The sequence below is a fragment of the Lycium ferocissimum genome, chromosome 2, assembly GCF_029784015.1.
Source record: "Lycium ferocissimum isolate CSIRO_LF1 chromosome 2, AGI_CSIRO_Lferr_CH_V1, whole genome shotgun sequence".
Taxonomy (NCBI): domain Eukaryota; kingdom Viridiplantae; phylum Streptophyta; class Magnoliopsida; order Solanales; family Solanaceae; genus Lycium; species Lycium ferocissimum.
The window spans coordinates 58258544-58279895 of NC_081343.1; the positions used below are offsets into that span (position 1 = coordinate 58258544).

The window sequence follows — 21352 nt, forward strand, 5'->3', positions numbered from 1 at the left end:
ATTGCCTTAGAAATACGATCAAAGATGGATATGATTGAAAACTAGGAACAACCACATCCAGCAGAAAGAGCAAGTCTAGAGAATTAAGTGAAAAATATCATCTAAAGAGGCTTGACATGTCCTACATAGCCTCCACATGCAATAATATTGCATAGATGCGACACTATAATAGTTGAATGTGTTAAATCACATGAAGGAAGTTACCTCAAAGGACTTGCATTCTTTTGAAGTCGATGCAAACTTAACTAAGAATAGAAGGCAAATGAGAAAAAGAATTTATATAGGCATGCAATATCAACTACTAGTTGGTACTGAGACTCGGTTGTTGTTAGTTTGTTACATTTAAATTAGGTCCACTATATCCTAGAAGTCTTTTACCCTAGTCGGAGAGTTCTTCTATGGCAGTGCCGGGGAAATTTAGAAAAGGACTGAAGCTGCCAACTGATGTTGAATCAATCTACAAAGAAGCTTTGCAAGTGCTCTTCAATTGTTTTACGGGCATGGATCACTCAAAAATTTTGAGCAGCCTTTAATTTAAAGGGCTACAGAGGCCTATCTTTGGACGTTATTTTTGCGCAGATTGTCCTTCTTTTGGGGTGGTCTTTAAATTTTGTCCCTCATATTTGTGGTCTTTAAGTTTTTCCCTTCGCTTGAAAAGGTAGGCGAATACTTGAGGTTCTGAGTTCGAATCCCCGTTCAGGCATAAAATAAAAAAATAATTTCGCAAGGCAAGGTTGGGGGGCGTGTATGCCGGATTCGGCATACACTGCTTAAGGAAAAACTTCCGGCATAACTAAAAGTCTGCCCCATAAGGCAAAACTTTTCCTTAATGCATAACCAAAAGTATGCCCCATAAGGCAGAACTTCCTTAAGGCATAGACTTTGCCTTATAAGGCAAATTTTTAATTATGCCTTAAGGAAAAGTTCCGCCTTATGGGACATACTTTTAGTTATGTCTTATGAGGCACACTTTTAGTTAAGGTTTCCTTAAGGTATAACTAAAAGTTTGCCTTGAAAAGTAAAATATATATATATATATATATGCCTCGAGAAAAAGTACGCTTCCAGGCGGACTTTTAGTTAAGCATAACTAAAAGTTTGTCGGAGGGGGCAGAGCGAAATTCAAACTCTGTCTTGCGAATTTTTTTAAAATTTTTGACTGAGCGGGGGTTCGAACCCGAAACCCATGGGTTTTAGGCGAAGGGCAAAACTTAAAGACCAGCAATTTGAGGGGCAAAATTTAAAGACCACCCAGAATTGCCCACAAGGGAAAAGGACATAAAGGGCCATCCGGCCCAAACTATTCCCACCGGATGGCCCATGTTTCTCCAAACCCAAAGTGTAGCCAGCGCGACCTTTTGTGGCGACTAAAGTCGCCACTAAAAGTCCGCTGCAAAAAAAAAGGACCATTTGTGGCGACTTTAATCGCCACTAAAGGTCTTTTTTCTTTTTCTTCGTAAAAGCCACAAAAGATCAACTATGTATAGAAAATGTATCAAAAATGTATCATACGTATAAAAAAGTATCATTGTTGTATAGAATATGTATCCCTACCTTATATCTATAGAAAATGTATCATAGGTTTGTATCATTGTTGTGTAATTTGTGTATAATAAATGTATTATCAACGTATACTCACTAATCATACATATATTATACATTAGTTATGCATTGATTATACACTAATGATTCACATATTATACATATTCCATACATTAAGTATAGAAAATGTATCATTGTTGTATAATTTATGTATAAACGATATCATTCTTGTATAGAAAATGTATCATACGCCGAGACAATGTATCATATATATACTATAAACTGTATCATTCTTGTATAGAAAGTGTATATAAACTGTATCATTCTTGTACAGAAAGAGCATATATAATTCCAGCATATGTATATAAACTGTTTCATTCTTGTTTAGAAAGTGTATCATACGTATAAAAAATATATCATACATATACGTATAGAAACCGTATCATTGTTGTATAGAATATGTATCACTACTGTATATATATAGAAAATGTATCATACGTATAGAAACTGTATCATTATTGTATTATATGTGTATAATAAAAGTATAATTAATGAATAATTTATGTTTAATAAATGTATAATTAATGTATACTTACTAATTTTATTAGTTTGTAGCTGATATATTTTAGTTTGTTAAGTTTTCAATGATGGTTACTTTAGTATATAAAATGTATCATTGTTGCATAGAATATGTATCCCTACTGTATATGTATAGAAAATGTATTATAAGTATTATTATACATGTTTCGAGATATTTCTTGAAGGCTCACTCAACGTATAAATATACACATATTATACATGTTTTGGAATATTTTTTGAAAGGTCAATCACTGTATAAGTATACACATATTATACATGTTTTGAAGCATTAGTTGAAGGCTCAATATGAATTTTAACCTTTAGTGGAGACTTTTTTTAATTGCCACTACAAAAAAAAAAAAAAAAAAAAAAAAAAAAGATCTTTAGTGGCGACTTTAGTCCTTTTTTTTTTTTTTTGTAGCGGACTTTTAGTGCCGACTGTAAGTCTCTTTTTTCTTGAAAAATTAACTCATATAACAGCCCATAACTAATGTAAACTTAAAATAAACCTATTTAATTTTCTTTACCCGCTTTAGATGTTCGGGGATAGTTTTTTTCTTTTTTTAGCTGAATAATAGAGTACTTAGGGGACCATTAATATCTAAGCCTACAATTTGGGAAATAGTATTTATAGCTTTAAGTCATCATTTTCCTTCTTTTTAGGCTTTATTTAAGTTAAAAGTTTTATCCTCATACAACTTCCCCGTTACATAACCCTTACACCCCCCACCCAAAACAACTTCCTCTTCTCCAATATTCATAAGAGATTCATAAACCCGCATTCCCCCCATTCTTATCAAAAAATTTGGGTGAGTACTTTTGATTTTTACAATAAAATCAATTAGTTTTCATAGATAAATAGTAAGTACATACCCAAGATACATGAATTATACACTGTAGGCTCAATGTATAATGTGCATAAATAGTAAATACACACCCCAGAAACATGAATTATACACTGTAGCCTCAATGTATAATGTGCATAAATAGTAAGTACACACCCAAGAAACATGAATTATACATTGTAGGGTCAATGTATAATGTGCATAAATTGTAAGTACATACCCAAGAATCAAGATACATGAATTATACATTGCAGGCTCAATGTATAATGTGCATAAATCGTAAGTACATACCCAAGATACATGAACTATACACTGTAGGCTCAATGTATAATGTGCATAAATAGTGTATACCTAGTTCTGTCCATCTTTCGTGTATCATGTATACATAATGAGTATAAATTAAATGCATATCATGTATATATATTGTATGTTCAGGTACCCTTCAATGGAGTGCTTGATACTCAAAAGATAAATTTTTATGAGAATAACAAATATGGTGTTGTGATTTTTTCCACAAAAATTGTATGATATTTTTTTTAAAACTGTACACCTGAATAGATCTGGAATAATGATACGATTCATTCGTTACAGAAACTCATGGGATCTTTTGTTGGGAAATTGTTCCAACAAAATCACATTTCCATGATCTAAGCAAATGGCAGGCATGGTAATTCCTTTCTATTCTAGTTTGAATGTTGGCCTTGCAAACAAAGTTTGGCCATATGTAGTTTAGGGCTATAAAAAGTAAATTGTATCATTGGGCTGGCTAATAATGTTTTTTCCCTTTTTTCTTTAAAGGCATTTGGGCTACTGGACCGGCTAACGCTTGGGAATAGTTTAGGCCGGCCGGCCAGCTCACCGTATTAGGCTCAAATGTGGGCCAAATGTGGGATTACTTTGACCTGTTGGCCATTATATTTCTTTTTCCCATAAAACAGGTGCTTCAGTTCCTATAGTTTCACGGGCCAGAGTCTGTATGGACAGCCATAAGAAGGATAGGCCAACCCAACAGTGTGATTTGCTAATGCTAGGTAGGTTAAAACCATCCAAACAAAACAATGAAAAGAGATCGGAGTGGATTGGCGATGTTGACAAGGAATTGGATCCCAGTGAGGAAAGTCATACAAATACAACTTTTTCAAATGATAATTAAAAGGATTACAATTACTTTCAAAAAATTACATAAATACAACTTATTCAAAATTTTAACTTTTTAATTACAAAAATACGATTTTTTGCATTCCTAAAATATCAATGATACTTAATTTTAGGAGTTACTACCATTAATGCATATTCACTTTTTAACTTTTTTTCTTTCAAAATCATTCCCTTCCCTCACAACACCCACCCCCCCCCCCCAAAAAAAAAAAAAAAAAAAAAAAAAAACCCTCTGCTCCCCAACCAAAAAAAAAAATCTATGAAAAGGGCATGAGAGATAATGTAATTTTCGAAATAAACAAAACAAAATCAATTTCAAATTCCATATTGCATAGTTTTACAAAGATTTATTTTTCTTTCGTTTCCTCCTCTTTATTCTTCTTTTTTTTAATTTTCACTTGATGACTGATACAATTATTCTTTGTGACTAAAAAAATTATTTGAATATATTAATATTAATATTAAGAAAAGTTCACGAAAATATATGGTATATTGTATAACAAAAGTACATGAAAATATACCTAAACAAGTATATGGTATATTCAAATTGGTAAATTTAACTGAAAAGATGATAACAAAATATCTGTGGATATAATCGTAGAAATTAGTACATCTAAGTTTGTCTATTATATAATGTATATACTATTACAATATACCTAATATATGAATATATTACTCTACGTGACAACCAATTGTACTCTACAATAACACATAGAGTAACAATATACGATATATAAATAGAATAATATATATAACAGATACTACAATTGTGCAGGAGCTTTTTCAGGTAAGCACTTATTGTGTTTTTATATGCATTTAATTATGTTACAACTAATATAAGGAATCTCCTTATTTTTAGAGTTATATTCATAGAATCTCCTTATTTTTAGAGTTATATTCATAGCAATAATCTCTTTGTTTTTAGCTTTAAGTTCCACAATTTGTAATATCTAAATTAGTTGTAGATTATATAATTAACTCTTATATATCTTGTATTTATGAAGATTCCCCAAACTTCATGTTGGAGGGTGATTTGCACAAATAGTATCATATTAGGCCGTCGTTTTAATTCTGTCTTTATTTAAGAAATATGTGCAAAAATAACCTCAACGGTACATACCTGAAAGAATGAAAACTTACGCTTTCAAAAGTTAGGTCCGGCGGAGGATAACTTTAATACAATCTTCATTACACTGTCATGTTAAATTATTCATAAATTTAGTACTATAGTGTAGTTGGATTGACAAAACACAAACTGTTCATAAGTTCCATCGGATGAGTAAAACTTACGGTAAAACTAACTTGTGTCATTCAAATTGTTCACTAGTCTTGTCGAATTGACAACTTGTCTATGTTGTTTAATTGTTCGCAAGTTTTATAAGACTACCTTGTAAAATTGGATTGGCAAGCTTTGCTGGATTGGCAAAACTTGTGCCGTTCAGTTGTTCAAATATCTAGTTAAATTCTTTTATATTCAAGTCAGAATTTATGAAACATAGAAATTAAACTGATACACAGAGCAAAATATCTCGATTTCAAATGCTTTTACTATCGCATTTGCATGTTTTCTAGATACATAAGATACAAAAATGCAGCCACAACAGAGACACAGAAAAAATGGAGCGACGAGTAAGAAACGAGAACCAAGCAGATATACAGCAAACGCTCACTTAAAATAGATTAAAGTTTTAGCTAAATCACATCAGGAAGGAGCAGAAGGAAGGAAGAAGGAGAAGTTCTGCTGCAGGTTATATATTTGAGAAGCTTTTTAAAACGGGGCAAAAGTTAAACATCGTCCCACAAATGATCCTATTTGTGCAAATACTCCAACCATACTCTAGAAGTAGATAAAAGGAACAAAGGGAAACCCAGGGATGTACTATCCACATACTAACGCTGATAAATGAAATTTCCAGGTTCTCATGTCAAAATACTTCAAACTTAAAAGTTCTAGGCAGCTGAACCACATAACACATAGCAAGTTTTCGCGTCACAAAAGATGCTTAATCAGCCGTGAGTTAAAACGCTGCACAAAAGATGACTCAACCTGAAGCACCAGATCTTTCAATTTAGCCATTTCCCAGGACGCTGTTTTTAAGAATATTAGCAAAAACAATTACACCATCATTATGAATCCTGACACTCCCTTAAACAAAGCATATAGGGAAGTCAAAGATACCACATAATAAATGCAATATTACTTGATAAGTTAATTCCAAGGAGCTTTGATGTTTTACATCAAAATTCCCACTTAATTTACAAAACCATATCTAACAGCTCAATTTTTTAATGTAACAAAAGAGAAGTACGCAAACCGAATAAAAATGTTGTTGGGGATGAGTTCATGTTGAATAAAATGGAACAACCAGACAACAGTCCCACAAATTACACGACTCTTTTCCGAATCTTCATCAACCAGCACTTCAACCAAATAAAGCATCATATGTAGTATAAACTTGGTAGAGAAAACAAGAATTCAGCCACATATGTACAAACATATCACCTGAAATAAGCAATTACGTTCCAGCAGTGGGCAGTGCAGCCACGAAAGAATTGTATGATGATTCAAGATCAAAGTGTAGTTGACGGGCCTGCTGCTCTGTCAACTCATCTGCAGCTCCCATTTTTGATAGCCTTGAGAGCCACTCTCTCACCTTTGTCTTCCCCTCAAAATCAGCTGGCAGAATTAAAAGTTTATTAAGGGAAGATGATAGGTCTGACAACAGGGGATGGACCTGGTCAACAGCGAACATATTCAGCTTCAAAGAGTCCATGGCAGTGATGAAGTTCTGCACACACTCAGCCACAACAGAAGCTGATGATGCAGCTGATGTGGCAGCGGCAGCACGGTGCTCCACAGTGGCAGGCACCCCAGAGGTCACGAGCCGGTTTAGGGCAGCAGGGCAATCCATTTTGTACGTATCATGGAATCGCTCAATGCTAGGTACGGTATCTTTCAAAGTGGAAGATAAGGTCTTGAAATGAGCAATCAACTTCTGGCATTCAGTTTCATATTCAGTAGCTGAAATGATGTCGCGAACATAAGCCTTCTCGAGCTTTTCGGTTGCCTTTATTATAGCAAAGAGCTCCGCAAAGTTCTCATACATTTCCCTTTCCCGTTTATCATTCCATAGCTTAACCTCCATGAGAGTTGGGAATAATATTTTTGACCTTTGTCAAAAAGGTTGGAGAAGAGGATGGGACACGCGCAAAGATGCTAAGTCTTTGTCACTGCAAAAAAATATGCCCTAATGTTACAATATGTCAATCTATAACTAACAAATCTTTTAATTACGCTGACCAGACTTATAGGCTCTACCTTCATACGGATATTTGGTAATAGAAATTACCAATTGGATCTAGAGTATAATCCATATCATTTAATTGAAAAGTGCACAAAAGTTCAAACTTCAGAGAACAGCACATATAGAATTTCCCTTAACTATGATAGCAAAAAATAAATGTATCAGTTTTTAAAAGCGAAATGAACAGATTCCCATTGTGAGGTGAAAAGAACCAGTTAAACAGACATTCTTGACAATTTATCTGGGATCTCAGTATTCTGATGATGACAAATAGGGTTACCATCCCAGAAATGGGTGGCAGACCATCTCCCCAGCAATAGATATTACATGTTTCTCCTATAGTTTCTAGTTCCAAAGTTCCCTCAAGTAGTCAAGTTTGATTAAAAATGCAGAAAGCATCTCAAGTGAAAATACATGAGTTAAAACTACATGAAATTGTCTCAAGGGGAAGAAAGAAGGATGAGAAGAGAAAAAAGAATGAGAAGTAGACAGAGAAAGAAGAATAGGACAGAAAGACAGAAAAATAAGAGAGAAATGCGAGATGGAGAAGGGAGCTAAAGAGGGGATAAGTAGAGAAAAATTGTTATATCAAATTCATATCAGCCAAACAAAATAAAAGAGGAAAAGTCAAATATCTTGAGAAAAATGGAACTCTATATCTGATTGAAGACAAGACCTTTTACCAACTAGTAATATTCATCATTTATTTCACCATATGAGATTACGCTTAGCTATTTTTAGATTAGTTACTACCCTTTATCATTCTGTTCTTTGAATTGGTTTGATTTAAGTCTTGTCTTGTGATGAAATTGACGTGATAACTATCTTCTTTTTAGACTTCAGAGATAAGTTTTAAGTGTATTGGGAATTCTATCCATCCAAAGTTCCTTTCACAATAAATTGAACCTTTTCATACTATGTTTGATGTGAATTGGATCTATCTTCCCTCCCTATATTTCACTCATATTCTTCTCTTCTTTCTCTCACTGTACTATCTCTTTCTTTCTGTCCTCATTTCATCCCCTTTACTTTCTCCCCTCTCCCTTTTGGTACACCACCTAGCTTTGGCCCCGTTAGACCAGAATATAACTTCTAAAGGCACAAATGTTTTCAGAAAGAACAATTCTATAAATCAGTGCCAGACAGAAGGAAAACAGATGGAAAAAACTGAAAAAAAAACAAGTAATGTATAAATGGTGTGAAAGGAATGGAAAGACTAACCACATAGGCAATACATCCCATGTCAAGAACCAAATACAAGTAAAGAGATACAGATAAGTGCTAGTAATATACAAGAGATCAACTTAATGCACACCTTACTACACTAATTGGGGCCAGCTATGTGAGTCTACTTCTCTTTCCAGCTTTATACTCTCCTCTTTTTCCTCTATTCTTTCCATGAGTATGATAAAACACGCCTAAAGATGCGGATCTAGTCCTTAGCTACGGATCCACTGTTCTTTGTATGTAAAAAAATATTAAATTTCATAAAAAGGGAATGAAAAATTACCCTCAAATTAACAACCCAAAACAAAATTTCAACACCCAATTCAAGAACAAACAAATAGAAAAAAAGTAGATGGAAAGAAATACATGGGTTAGATCATGAGTTAAAACGATGTGAAGTACCTCAAGAATGGATAGAAATTGACCAAACAAATTACTATTAACTTTGGTAATATATATAGAGAGACAGAGAGCGCAATAATTATTACTATTACTAATAATAATAATAATAAAAAAAAGGAGGAGAAAGGACTTACGGTAAAGAGGGAAGGGTGAAAGACGCGACTTTGAATAATGGGAAGAGTGTTGCAGGTAATCAAGAGAGAAAAGAGGTGTTGTGTGTCTCTGTACTCTTTGCTTGCGACATACATAGGTTGCGTGTTCTGTTGTACCCCCATTACTTTCTTCCTTTTCCTTTTTCTTTGTTTTTCTTTTTGGGTGGGGTATTACTAGTCCATATCCATTAGGGTGCTTATCCGGCGGTTCGGTTGGATAATTGTGCTTAACGATTTGGTTTATTGGATATCAGTTTTTAAAGATCTCAATCCGCTAACCAACCAATAAGATATTGGTTGGTTTGGTATGGATTTAGCGGTTAACGTCGATTAGCGGTCAGTTTATCGGTTAATCAATAAAGTATATGAGATTTTTTTTCTTCTATTGCTCAGACTATTGCATCAATACAAAATTATCAAAACACAAAAGGCTCAATATTGATAGTGTATAGGTTGCAAACTCACATTTGACCCTATTTACTTCACATAGAAAGATTTAAATGGATGTATTACTCATGGTGGGTATTCTTGGGACACATGATTTTAAATTATTGAAAATACGAATTAAATTTTCACTAAAGTATCGTTATTAAACAAACTGTGCAGATTAAGTATGATATTTTCATACTAACGCGTGTCAATGTTCACAAGAAAACTTATTTCTTTCAAACAACCATTAGTAATTCTATCTCGTTCTCATCTTCACCATAGAAAAAGGAAGAAACATCCGAGGAAAGTAAAAATATTTTGAATGATTCTAGTTGGTAACATGAGATAATAAGAAACAAACACCAGGCAGAAGCAATAAGGAAAATGAGAAACTGCTACCATATTGCGGGAAGAAAAATGAGTTTTAGGCTCAAAGATTAGTATTTCTAATCTTTAGTACTTTATATACATAGGGATTTATTTATAATTTAATTATTCTTAACGGGTTAACGGCTAAACTGATAAGGAAAAATGAGGAAACCGTCTCCCGCACCGTTAAGCCGTTAACTATAAAATTCCAAACCATTCCCCATCCGTTAATCCAATTACCCGATACCAATAAACCAATAAACCTATTTTGCGGTCGGGTTATCGGTTGTGGTTCGGTTTTGAACAGCCCTAATACCCATATAGGATTTTTAAAAAAAATTGTAAATTGTAATTAGATTTTTTTTTTTTTTTAAAAAAACAGTTTCACTTCTCAAATATTCCATCCTATCTTAAATTATTTGTCGTGTTCACGTCGTTTAAGAAACATTTATTAGGATGGATTTCAACTAGTATTTTACTGTTTATTGTATTTTAACAATCATAATATCACCTCACCTCATAGACCAACTTGTTATATGGGGCGAAGTGTCAGACAGTCAAGAACTTTCACGTTCAGAAGAAGAAAGTTGCAGATGGGTGTTGCGATGGATGTGTAGAACACTAGGATACTTAGAATTAGGAATGAAGATATCTTGGATAAGGTGGGAGTGGCCTCAATGGAGGACAAGATACGTGAAGCGAGGCTGAGATGGTTTAGGCATCTGAAGAGGAGAGACACTGATGCCCCAGTGCGGAGGTGTGAGAGGTTGGCTATAGACGGTTTCAGGAGAGGTAGAGGTAGGCTGAAGAAATTTTGCGGAGAGTAGATTAGATAGGATATGGCGCAGTTCCAGCTTACCGAGGAGTTGACCTTAGAAAGGAAGTTATGGATGACTACTTGACCTTAGAAAGGAAGTTATGGATGACTCAAATTAGGGTAGAAGGCCATAGTAGGTGATCCCGCTTATCCTTTCATACTAGTAGTCGCAGTTTTGCTCTATGGTTTCTTGTCCTTTGATTTCAGCAACTATCTATTATTTCTTGTACTTTGATTATTTTATTTATTTGTGGTAGCTCTCTTGCTCCTTTTTTCAGATTGCTTTATCATGGCTTTTTCGCTTATGTTATTTTCATTTTCATCCTGCTTAGAATTGTTTGTACTTATCTAACCTTTTTGCCATGCTTTCTCTTAAGCCGAGGGTCTTTCGGAAACAGTCTCGCTACCTTCCGAGGTAAGGGTAAGGTTTGTGTACACTTTACCCTCTCCAGACCCCACATTGTGAGATTTCAGTGGTATGTTGTTATTGTTGTTGTATAATATCATCTCATAATTGAGATGTTTGTAGTCTTGAAGAACAATAACTACTAAGGATGAAACGGGGAGCAAATAATTAATTTTATCTTGATTTTTTCAAAATGATAAATAATTTGAGATAACTAATTTTAAAAATCACGATAGATAATTTTAAACAGAACAAGTAGTTTAATACTTCCTTAATTCTAATTTATGTGGAAACTGTCTAACTTTAGAAATAGTGTAATTTAAACTTCATATTGAGAAGTTTTTATAGCCACATCAATATTATATAACATTTAAGACCACAAGTTTAAAAGTGTTGTAACTTGACAAATATTATGACATGTTTACGATAATAAATTTTTAAAGTCTTCATTTTTTGTTAAACTTTGTATTTATTCATGATTTTGCCGCATAAATTGAAACAAAAGGGTACCCTTCTTTTGAGAGCGGGAGAGGAGTACTATTTAGAGTTGAAATTTAAGAAAATAAATAAAATTTGAAATTTGTATATCAAGATATTCATCCATTTTTATTTTATTTTATGTGTCTTAGTTTAACTAAACACAACTTTAAATAAGGAAGACTCTTAAATTTGTGGTCTTTAACTAAATAAATAGTATGTACTTCTCGTAATTTTAAATATGTCATATGAAATGTTGAAATTAAAGAGTTAATAAATATAAAAATTAATTTTTTCAAACAAATTTTAAGAAAATTCAGATACATATATTAAGGACCCGTTCGGCCATGAGAATTTTTCACTTTTTTCTGCAAAATTATTTCACTTTATTTGAAAATCAATGTTTGACCATGAAAAATTCAAATACAACTTCATTTGAAAAACACCAAAAATGTTGTTTTGACTTTTTTCACTTTCAATACATTCAAACAACCAAATATGTTTTGCAAAAACTATAACAAAAAACAACTCTATCTTCAACTCCAACTTTAAAATTTCAAATAAAGTGAATAATATTTTATTTTCATGGACAAACGCCTACTAAAATAGAGGGACTAATAAGAGTCCAGAACCAAAATGACCCAAAAAAGTGCATTTGAACCAAAATACCCCAACAAAAAAAAAAGGTGACAAAACTACCTTTAGCGCAGTAATTTATTGCATTAAAGGAGTTAACTGTAACGGTAACGTTACTCATTTAGCGCAGTAATTTACTGCACTAAAGCGCCCCACTCTTTTTTTTTTCTTTTTCTTTTGGTTAACTCCTCTTTCTTTACACTTTTAACGTAATTTGACTATAGATTAATCATGCTTCGGGACCCTGAATCTACAATATTTTATATAGAACCCTACTTATTTTGGTGCGATTAATAAGGTAAGCTCAATACATCAAGGAAGCTAAAGTTCGGATTGTCGTTTTAGTGGTTGAAAAGTGCTCGAACTCCATTTTTGTTTGAAGACTTGGTGTCATTAGCTTTAAGTTTTTTATGAAAATACTTAAACTTGTTCATTAATAATAAACCAAAAGTAGTAAAAATACAATCATCAAAAAAAAGAAAAAACTTAAAATACATTCATCAATTCATGCCCTTGAGTTGATGAAAAACTAAACATACTAATATTCTTCAAAATAACAACATCATCATAAATTAAACATAAAATTAAAATCACAATATTCTTAATCATCATCAGAATAGAAGTCCTCAATATCATCCTCAGAACAATATTTTGGGTTTCTTAAGACATATCTTTTTTTTGTAGATGTTAATTCCCTACTGATTGATGATGCTTGTTCTTCGGCCAAATTTAGCATGTAAAATCTACAACATCTTGCTAGCATTCTGTTGTTTTTTTTTCTAATCCTTTGTATGGCAGCCTCGCAAGTTTTTCGACCTGCTCGAGGTATGGTTATTGAGTACCTTGTTGGGATTTTAGCGTTGAGATTTTGCAAGTCACGAACAAGACGTTGTGATTCGGCGTACCGATATGCCCATTTGCGGCGTAAACTACAATGATATTCACGTGGATTTGTATATTTTAGCTCGCGAAAATCGTCATTACGCTCTATTAAAAGGTGAAGCTTGAAATCGTCTAGCACGAATTCACTGTTATCGGTTGAAAAATCACCGGAATAGTTGCTAAGATTTGAGTGTCATCACCACTGCTATTCGAATCCTGTGAGAAAAATACCGACTAATCTATATTTCTACTATTCGACATTTAATTTTAAGTAGATACTAAGTAGCAAAAGGTATTGAATTTTAAGTAGATAATGAGTAGCAAAAGTCTCTTTATATAGGAATCAAACTCAATAGGTTGTGGGATCATGACTATGGCCCCACCAACTTTATTTAATACAGCAGAACTATTAATAATATCATGGGGAATCATCTTCATCAGACATCTCACAGTCCAATCCCACTTGGATGAATCTGGCGTAACTATGTTGACCATATTCTACCCTGAGGCAACGTATTTTCATCCGATTATTCTCTTCGCAAAAGCAGTTAAGAGTAAAATTCAACTCTTGTGGAGTACCACGAGGCATTGACATAGCACGTCTTTTTGGGCGTTTAAGCCCTAGTGACCTCAAGTTTTGTTCCAGTGCTGCAACCTCCCAAACACGCCAATTCCACTCGTTTGTCATCATATTGTTGTGACGTTGGTTGTATCTCTCGTTCGGGCTGTTCGAATATTCAAAATCTTAACCTAATTCCCATGTCCTACTCATTGCGTCGATATATCTCCTGGAGAGAATGATATAACACGACTAATATCTCCAAATTAGTTAAAAAATGACATAGTAACTCAACTTTGTGTGGAATTTTGTGTGGTTGATAGTTATTCGTCAAATTACGTTATATAACACTTGCTGCATGATACGCAAATTTTGGATTCGAATTATGACGTTTTTCTGTATGACAATTGAGGGTGACAACAAAGTGCAGTTATATAGCGCAGTAAATTACTGTGTTATGTAAGAATAACACACTATTCTGGCACCACACTGATATAACGCGGTTAATTCATGTGTTATGCAACACTCCGTACTTAATTTGATTTGACGTAACACTGCAAGACACACTAATTGCATGCACGCGTTGGTTGAATATTCAAACTTCAAACCTTATTAATTAATACAGATTTTGTATGAAAGAAAAAATTCTAAGTTTCATCCAACTTTTACATTTTGTACTCCTCCTCAATTAGTCAAAAATGGAAGATGTTCCAAAAATTAGAGTTTCTTTATTCTGGGACGGAGAAATTATATTCGAGGAAAATAATTTGCGTTATAATTCTCCCCCAAAATACCATGTTAAGTTTCCACTTAACTTAAAATTTTCAAAACTATTCCAAGCCTTGTATAATAGACTACAAGTTAGTAGGAGTGATTTTGATTTAAATATAATTCGAAGATATCCAATGTCATTTACGCCGCAAGGTGTAACTAGTTATGGACAGTGGTACATTCAAGACGATGGCTCTTTGACGGATTATTTGAAGGCGCCTTATGATTATAGGGAATGCATAACTTTAAGTGTCCTTGAAATGCACGTAGAGAAGGTCCCCAAGCCCCGTCTAGAATTCATGGCTGCGGCTCCTCCGGAAGCCTGAAATAGACCTCGTCGAGAAGCCCCATCTAGAATTAGGCCAAAGTCACTCAAGCGGAACCTACTTATGAACACAATTACCCTGACATGAGTACTTATGAAAGCATTTTGACGAGTCAAATGCCTCTGGAAAGTTTAAGTCAGCAATTTGATAGGCAGAAATATTTATTTACATTATTGTTATTATTATTATGTGTAGTGGCATATATTTATTACTTGAATGCTACTAATGATGTTGATTATATTTTTTAGGGATTGTACACACGATATGGATCACAGGACGGTCCTCAATCGGGATGGATGAATCGAGTTGGAACATCTCGGACCTATCCAACTACTCAAAACGATGGTCCTTCCTCAAGTTTTGGTGCAGTTGATTACTATTGGTACGTCTATTTTTTTTTAACATCAATAGAATTATTTGATGTGTAGTAGTTAAAATACTATACTTTCTTATGTAGGGAGAATGTGGTGGTTGTACCAAATTATAGGCAAAGACCTGTTGTGGATGGTCCGGATTATCCGAATTATATAGTGACATCATCGAGTGATGGTGAGGAAATACCTAATGCGGAAGAAAGTAAAGATGAAGAAAGTGAGGATGAGGTTCAGACTGGAATCAATCCTCAATATCAACTAGAACTATTGCAAGACATGATGAACGGTCCGGCACACCAGGAAGAACTGAATTCACAGCACCCATTTGAATAGCAAGAGTCGACCCCGGTTTAGCCGCAAAGCCAATTTCAACAGCAAGAGTCGACCCGGTTCAGCCGCAAATCCAATTTCAACAGCAAGAGTCGACCCCGGTTCAGTGGCATTCCGATGAGATCCCTATCTTGATCATCTTCAAGATCGCCCAGATGCCTTTGTCTTTACTAGGAATGATGATCATATTCGGCGAAGTTTGTGGAAAGAGCCAGTGGATCTTGTAAAACAAAAGGCTTGTATTGAAAAAAGGCATGATTTTCAACTCGAAAAAATCATTGCAAAGGGCTGTTAAGATTTATTGCATCCAGGAGATGAGGGAATTCAAAGTTAACGACTCCACATGAAAACTTTGGTGATTGGTCTGCAAGCCAAAATATCAAGGTTGCGAATGGATGCTTCGTGGTAAGGAGACTGCTGAAAAGACGTGGACTATTTCAAAGCTCTACACTAAATACACTTGTGATATGGGTGACCTCGAAGATGATCATTGCAATCTAGATACCAATATGACTGCTCGTGTATTAGTTGGCGACATTGGAAAAAGCCCAAAGTATCCCTTTTGCCTAAGTTTATTTTAATTTTGATGTTAATACGATGTTCTTCGTTGCTATATCTTTGATATTTCAAATTATTTAGGTTCTCTATTAAAGATTGTATTACAGTCGTCCTGTAAGTATATCGCAAAACCGTTAGTAGGCGGAAGGAGTATCTTGGGCATAGGCATGCACATGAGATAGTCTACGGCAACTGGGAAGGCTCTTTCAAGAAGTTGTCAAGATACATGGTGGCTCTACAACACTTCAATCTTGGTACTGTTGTTGAATGGAAGCTCAATTCGAAGCCTGGTGTGCCCGGTAATATTCTTGAGTTTGTGTTTTGGGCATTCAAACCATACATTGATGGTTTTGCTCATTGCCAGCCTGTAATATCAATAGATGGAACACATGTGTACGGAGTATGCGACAAAAAGCTGCTAATTTCAGTTGGAATGGATGCAAATGGAGCTATATGCCCTCTAGCTTTTGCAATTGTAGCTAATGAGAGCATTAGTACGTGGAGTATGTTTTTGGACTACTTGAGGCAACACGTTATTAAGGATCACATGAAAATATGTGTTATATCAGACAAAAATGCTGGCATATTGCACAATATGTTTAATTTGCAGGGGTGGCAGCCGCCTTTTACCTACCATCGTTATTGTTTAAGGCATTTGAAGGCAAACTTCCAAAAGGCATATCGAAGCCCGACTTTGCAATTGGATGTGGGTAGGCTGACGGAGAGCATCGGGGAGAAGAAGTTTCACTTGCAGATGGAGATGATTAGGCGGGCGGATGAGGAAGCCTTCCCTTTGGTTGAATGTAATTGATAAAGATAAATGGACATTACACCAGGATGAAGGTAGGCGATGGGGTATGCGACAGCAAACGACTCAGAGTCATTCAATGGTTTGTTGAAATTGCACGGGGACTACCCGTCACTTGCATGATGGTGAGAATGACTTTTAAGCGAGTTGTGGAGCGGTTCGTCGATAGATCAAAAGCGCGAAAGCACTTGTGGCGGTATGTCTAAGATGGATGCCAAAGCCGAGTCGAAAGTGTTCGAGTATCACAAATTTAAGGCTCGACAACACGACAGGATGGAGTACAACTATGCAGAGCGCATACTTGAACTCACAACAAGTGTACACCAAGGTAAAGGAGGTAACGTCCACACAATTTGTGAGATTCCAAAAACAAGCACATGTGTCAAGTGGCAATCATTTCACATGTCATGTTCTCATGCCTTCAAGTGTTTTATCGCAATGGGAAAGAACGTCTCCCCGTACATGGCTGAGAAATATACAGTTCAAAATTATGCAAAAACATATACCGGAAGGTTTTACACACTTGGTAGTGAGAGTTATTGGCCAACGAATCCATTTTTCATGGTTGCAAATAAAGAATTTATCCGTAAATTCAAAAAGAAAGCATACTCCCGTATTCCTAATAAAATGGATGTTCCACCAGGGAGATACACTCGAAAATGCTCATTTTGCAATTATGTTGGTCATGATAAGCGCAAGTGTCCCTTACGGCATGGTGGTCAAACTACATCTCGCGGTGGAAGTACCTCTTGTGGTGGAGGAAACTTTCGTGGTGGTGGCAGATCTAGTGGTGGTGGCACATCTCGCGGTGGTGGCGGAAGATCAACTCAAGGACATTAATTGATGAATGTTTTTTAAGTTTTTTTTCTTTCTTTGATGATTGTATTTCAAAAAGTTTGAATTTGTTATTAATGAACAAGTTTAAGTATTTTCATATTATTATGAATGATGCAATTTAATTATTTTGAGATTGGTATGAATGCTGCAATTTTGACTAAAAAATAGTATACTTAAATCTAAACCCTAAGTCATAAAGAACTTAAAGCTAATGACATCAAGTCTTCAAACAAAAATGGAGTTGGTGACTTTTCAACCACTAAAATGGCAATCCGAAGTTTAGCTTATCTTTGATGTATTGAACCTACCTTATTAATCGTACAAAAATAAGTAGGGTTCTATATAAAATATTAAAGTTTTAGGCTCCCGAAGTATGATTAATCTTTGGTCAAAGTATGATAAAAAGTGTAAAAAAAGAGGAGTTAACCAAAAGAAAAAAAAAGAGGCACAGTGCGATGCAGTTCTTAGCGCTAAAGATAGTTTTATCACTTTTTTTTTCTAGGGATATTTTGGTTTAAAAGTATTTTTTTTGGGTTATTTTAATTCCGGACTCGAATAATAAGAAGTTGCTAAAGAAATCTTAATCGAAGTTTGGTACTCCACAATTTCATGGTTTGAAACTGTGGAAAAAGACAAACAATTTGGCACAAGGAAGTCTCATAAATGTGTTGCAAAGTCAAGACCTCGGAGATGTGGAATAAAGTTGTCCACTAGCTAGTTTTTTTTTTTTTTTTGACACATACTAGCTAGTTCATGTACTGGAGTAATCATATTTCCAAATTATCAAATCAATCGATGGGACAGAGAACAGTACGTTCTTACTTTTTACCTAACCAACCTAAAAGTCACTAATTAGTTGTTTGTTCCACCTAATTGGGGGAACTCACAACTTCACCTATCAATTTTGACCACTTGTTATTTAACTAATGATTTACCTTCTTGGGCATTTGTACATGTATATTCTTAGCATATGACTTGTTGATAGAGATCCCGGTGGTTATAAGCTAGTTTACATGTGATGATCATTTAATGATTAAAGTCTTCTACTTACAAATTTCAACATTGTCTTTAAGCAAAACAAAAAAAAATCAATTTTATCATTAAATGGCTTTGATAGAATGGTAAGTAGTTCTACTTCTTTTTTTCTCTATACATAAGAGGTTCACGATTGAATTTTGAAAATAAAAAAAAAAAAAAAATTTAATTGTAACTTTATCTAAAATACGTTTTACAAATATATTTTGTAAAACGTGGGGGTTCGCGAGCACTAAAAAAAAAATAAAAAATGTAGTAATTGAGATTTTATATTACAATAATGTAGGCTCAATACATCAAGGATACGTAGACGTTCGGATCGTCTCAAGTTTTGTTTGAAAAAACTTATTTTGATATGTTGAGAAAATTAATCGCTTTATTTTCAAAAATTGAAACGAAGTGAAATTGACATTCACGGGTACATTACCTTAAGGATTTTTTACGTTGAAACTATTGCGTATCATCATCTTATAAGTAAATAAACCGAAAATTTCTTGTCTTTTAGGGTGTTTTAAATCCATATATTTACATAAAAAAAAAAACATCTAAACTTTACAACTAGTTTTTCTCCCTATATTTTTAGAATTATATTTATATTCAAAATAATGTTTTATCGTGATTAAAAAATAACACGCTTAAATCAAAACCTTAAAAAATAAAACACTTAAACCTTAAACAAAACTTATTTCGGGCACCTTTTCAACCCTTAAATGACTATCGAACGTCTACGTATCTTGATGTATTGAGCCTGCCTATAATATGAAATTGTTTCGATACAAATTCAAATTAGTTGAGCTCAAAATAGGTACTAAAAATCAAGTGGAAACAAAAAGAGAAAGAAGGGTATCCTTTTCTTCCTTAATTATCATACTTTTTCAGAAAATGATTTTTTCAAAAGTGTTTTTCTTATATATGATTTATTTTAGTAATATTTTTCCTAATACAGAGAAAGTCGTGGCTTAATATGAAATTTTTGGAAACAAGGGTATCCTGGTCGTCTTTTTCAGAAAATGATTTTTTCATCTTATATAATTTATTTTTTATCTTAACTCTTTTATTAATATTAACTTTTATTAATATTACGACTCTGATTAACAATCTATAATACTCAAAGATATCATTAGAAAACTATTTGATTTGCTAAAAATATCATCAATCCTTTAAAATACTTCTTTATAGTGATATTCATCTTGCGTTTAGTCATTTGGTAAGAATGTAAAGTAGGTAAAAGACACCTTTTTGTATAAGTTTGAGGTTATTGGTTTCGTTTTCTTCTTTTTTAGTTATATTGGAGTTATTGGTTTTCATTTTTTTACTTTCTTGGTTCGCTATGATAAGCTGTAGTGTGGTATACTACCATGTTTATGATTTAATCTTTGGTGATGCAACGCACTCTGTGTTATTAGTTTCTTTTGTTGTATTTACCTTATGTTTCAATTTATTATTAATTTATCACTAACATTTTTTTGACTTTTTTGAATCAAATTATACATCCTCCTCCTATTCTGATTTATGGGATGGGTATTTGACTGGTACTAATTTTAAAAATGAAAGAAGGACTTTTGAAACTATGGTCTAATATAAGTTATAAATATTTGTATGGTTATAAATCATCTAACTAAGGTAAAATAAGAAGCTTAAAGCTAAATTGTTACTAAATATAGAAATGTATCATTTTTTTTACGCAATTGACTAAAAAGAAAAGAATGACAGATAAATTGGGACAAAGGAGTAGTAAGTCAACTTTAGACATTTACGGTTGAAGTTAGGCTCGTCTGTCACCAACTTCATAGTTGTAGTTTGAAGTGTTCTCAACTTCATTCTCGCGAATCTAAAGTTGATTTTAAAGTAACTTTAAAAACTTTGACTATTCTTTAAATATGGGTCCTAAATATGGCATTTGTGCACTTGTCCGAATCTAATCACCCTCGTGGCCCTAGACTTATCAAGAGCAAAGTTTATAAAGCAAACTGCACCGAGCAACCCAGTCAATTTACTAAGCCCAAAGAAAAAGCATCTGTATATTATAAAGGACAACTCTAATACTACTGATATCCTAATTATAAATCAAATGTTCAATCGATTCAAAAAATGTTTGTTTTCAAGTTTTATTAATTGTCGTACTCTCAAAGAACATATTCATCAGTGATACAAAATGAAAAGATATGTTGGACAAACTTGATGTTGTAGTTGTGTTATTCTTCAACATGGTGCTTGTAATTTGTAAAGGCTAATTTGCACGATTGGCCTTCGTTGGGGGTGGTCTTTAATTTTTGTCCCTCAAATTGCTGGTCATTAATTTTTGTCCTTCGCTTAAAATACCCCAAGGTTCAGGGTTCGAACCCCGGCTTAGTCATAAAAAATAAAAAATAAAAATTGCAAGACAAGGTTTTGCAAAAAGTCTGCTTTATGCGGTAAGCTTTGCCTCAAGGCATAAACTAAAAGTCTACCGGATATCTGGCAGACTTTGCCTTATAAGATAAGCTTTTAGTTATGCCTTAAGGAAAAGTTTGCCTTATGTGGCAGAC

At 33.8% G+C, this 21352-nt stretch overlaps 1 protein-coding gene across 5 annotated transcripts; it reads right to left on the reverse strand.

Moving 5' to 3' along the window:
- Window positions 1–6300: 6300 nt before the first annotated feature.
- LOC132046312 (vacuolar protein sorting-associated protein 28 homolog 2) lies at window positions 6301–9350 on the reverse strand. Of its 5 annotated transcripts, XM_059436899.1 has the most exons (4): window positions 9193–9344; window positions 7507–7566; window positions 7444–7475; window positions 6301–7355 (listed from the first exon to the last, which is right to left on the reverse strand). In XM_059436899.1, exon 4 carries the CDS (start codon window positions 7268–7270, stop codon window positions 6641–6643), a length of 630 nt encoding a protein of 209 aa, XP_059292882.1. In that variant the 5' UTR covers window positions 7271–7355; window positions 7444–7475; window positions 7507–7566; window positions 9193–9344; the 3' UTR covers window positions 6301–6640. The 5 variants fall into 5 exon arrangements, with proteins under 5 accessions (XP_059292882.1, XP_059292881.1, XP_059292884.1 ...); XM_059436898.1 differs by lacking the exons at window positions 7444–7475; window positions 7507–7566 and having other exon boundaries at window positions 9193–9350; XM_059436901.1 differs by lacking the exons at window positions 7444–7475; window positions 7507–7566; window positions 9193–9344 and adding an exon at window positions 9059–9162.
- Window positions 9351–21352: the final 12002 nt, after the last annotated feature.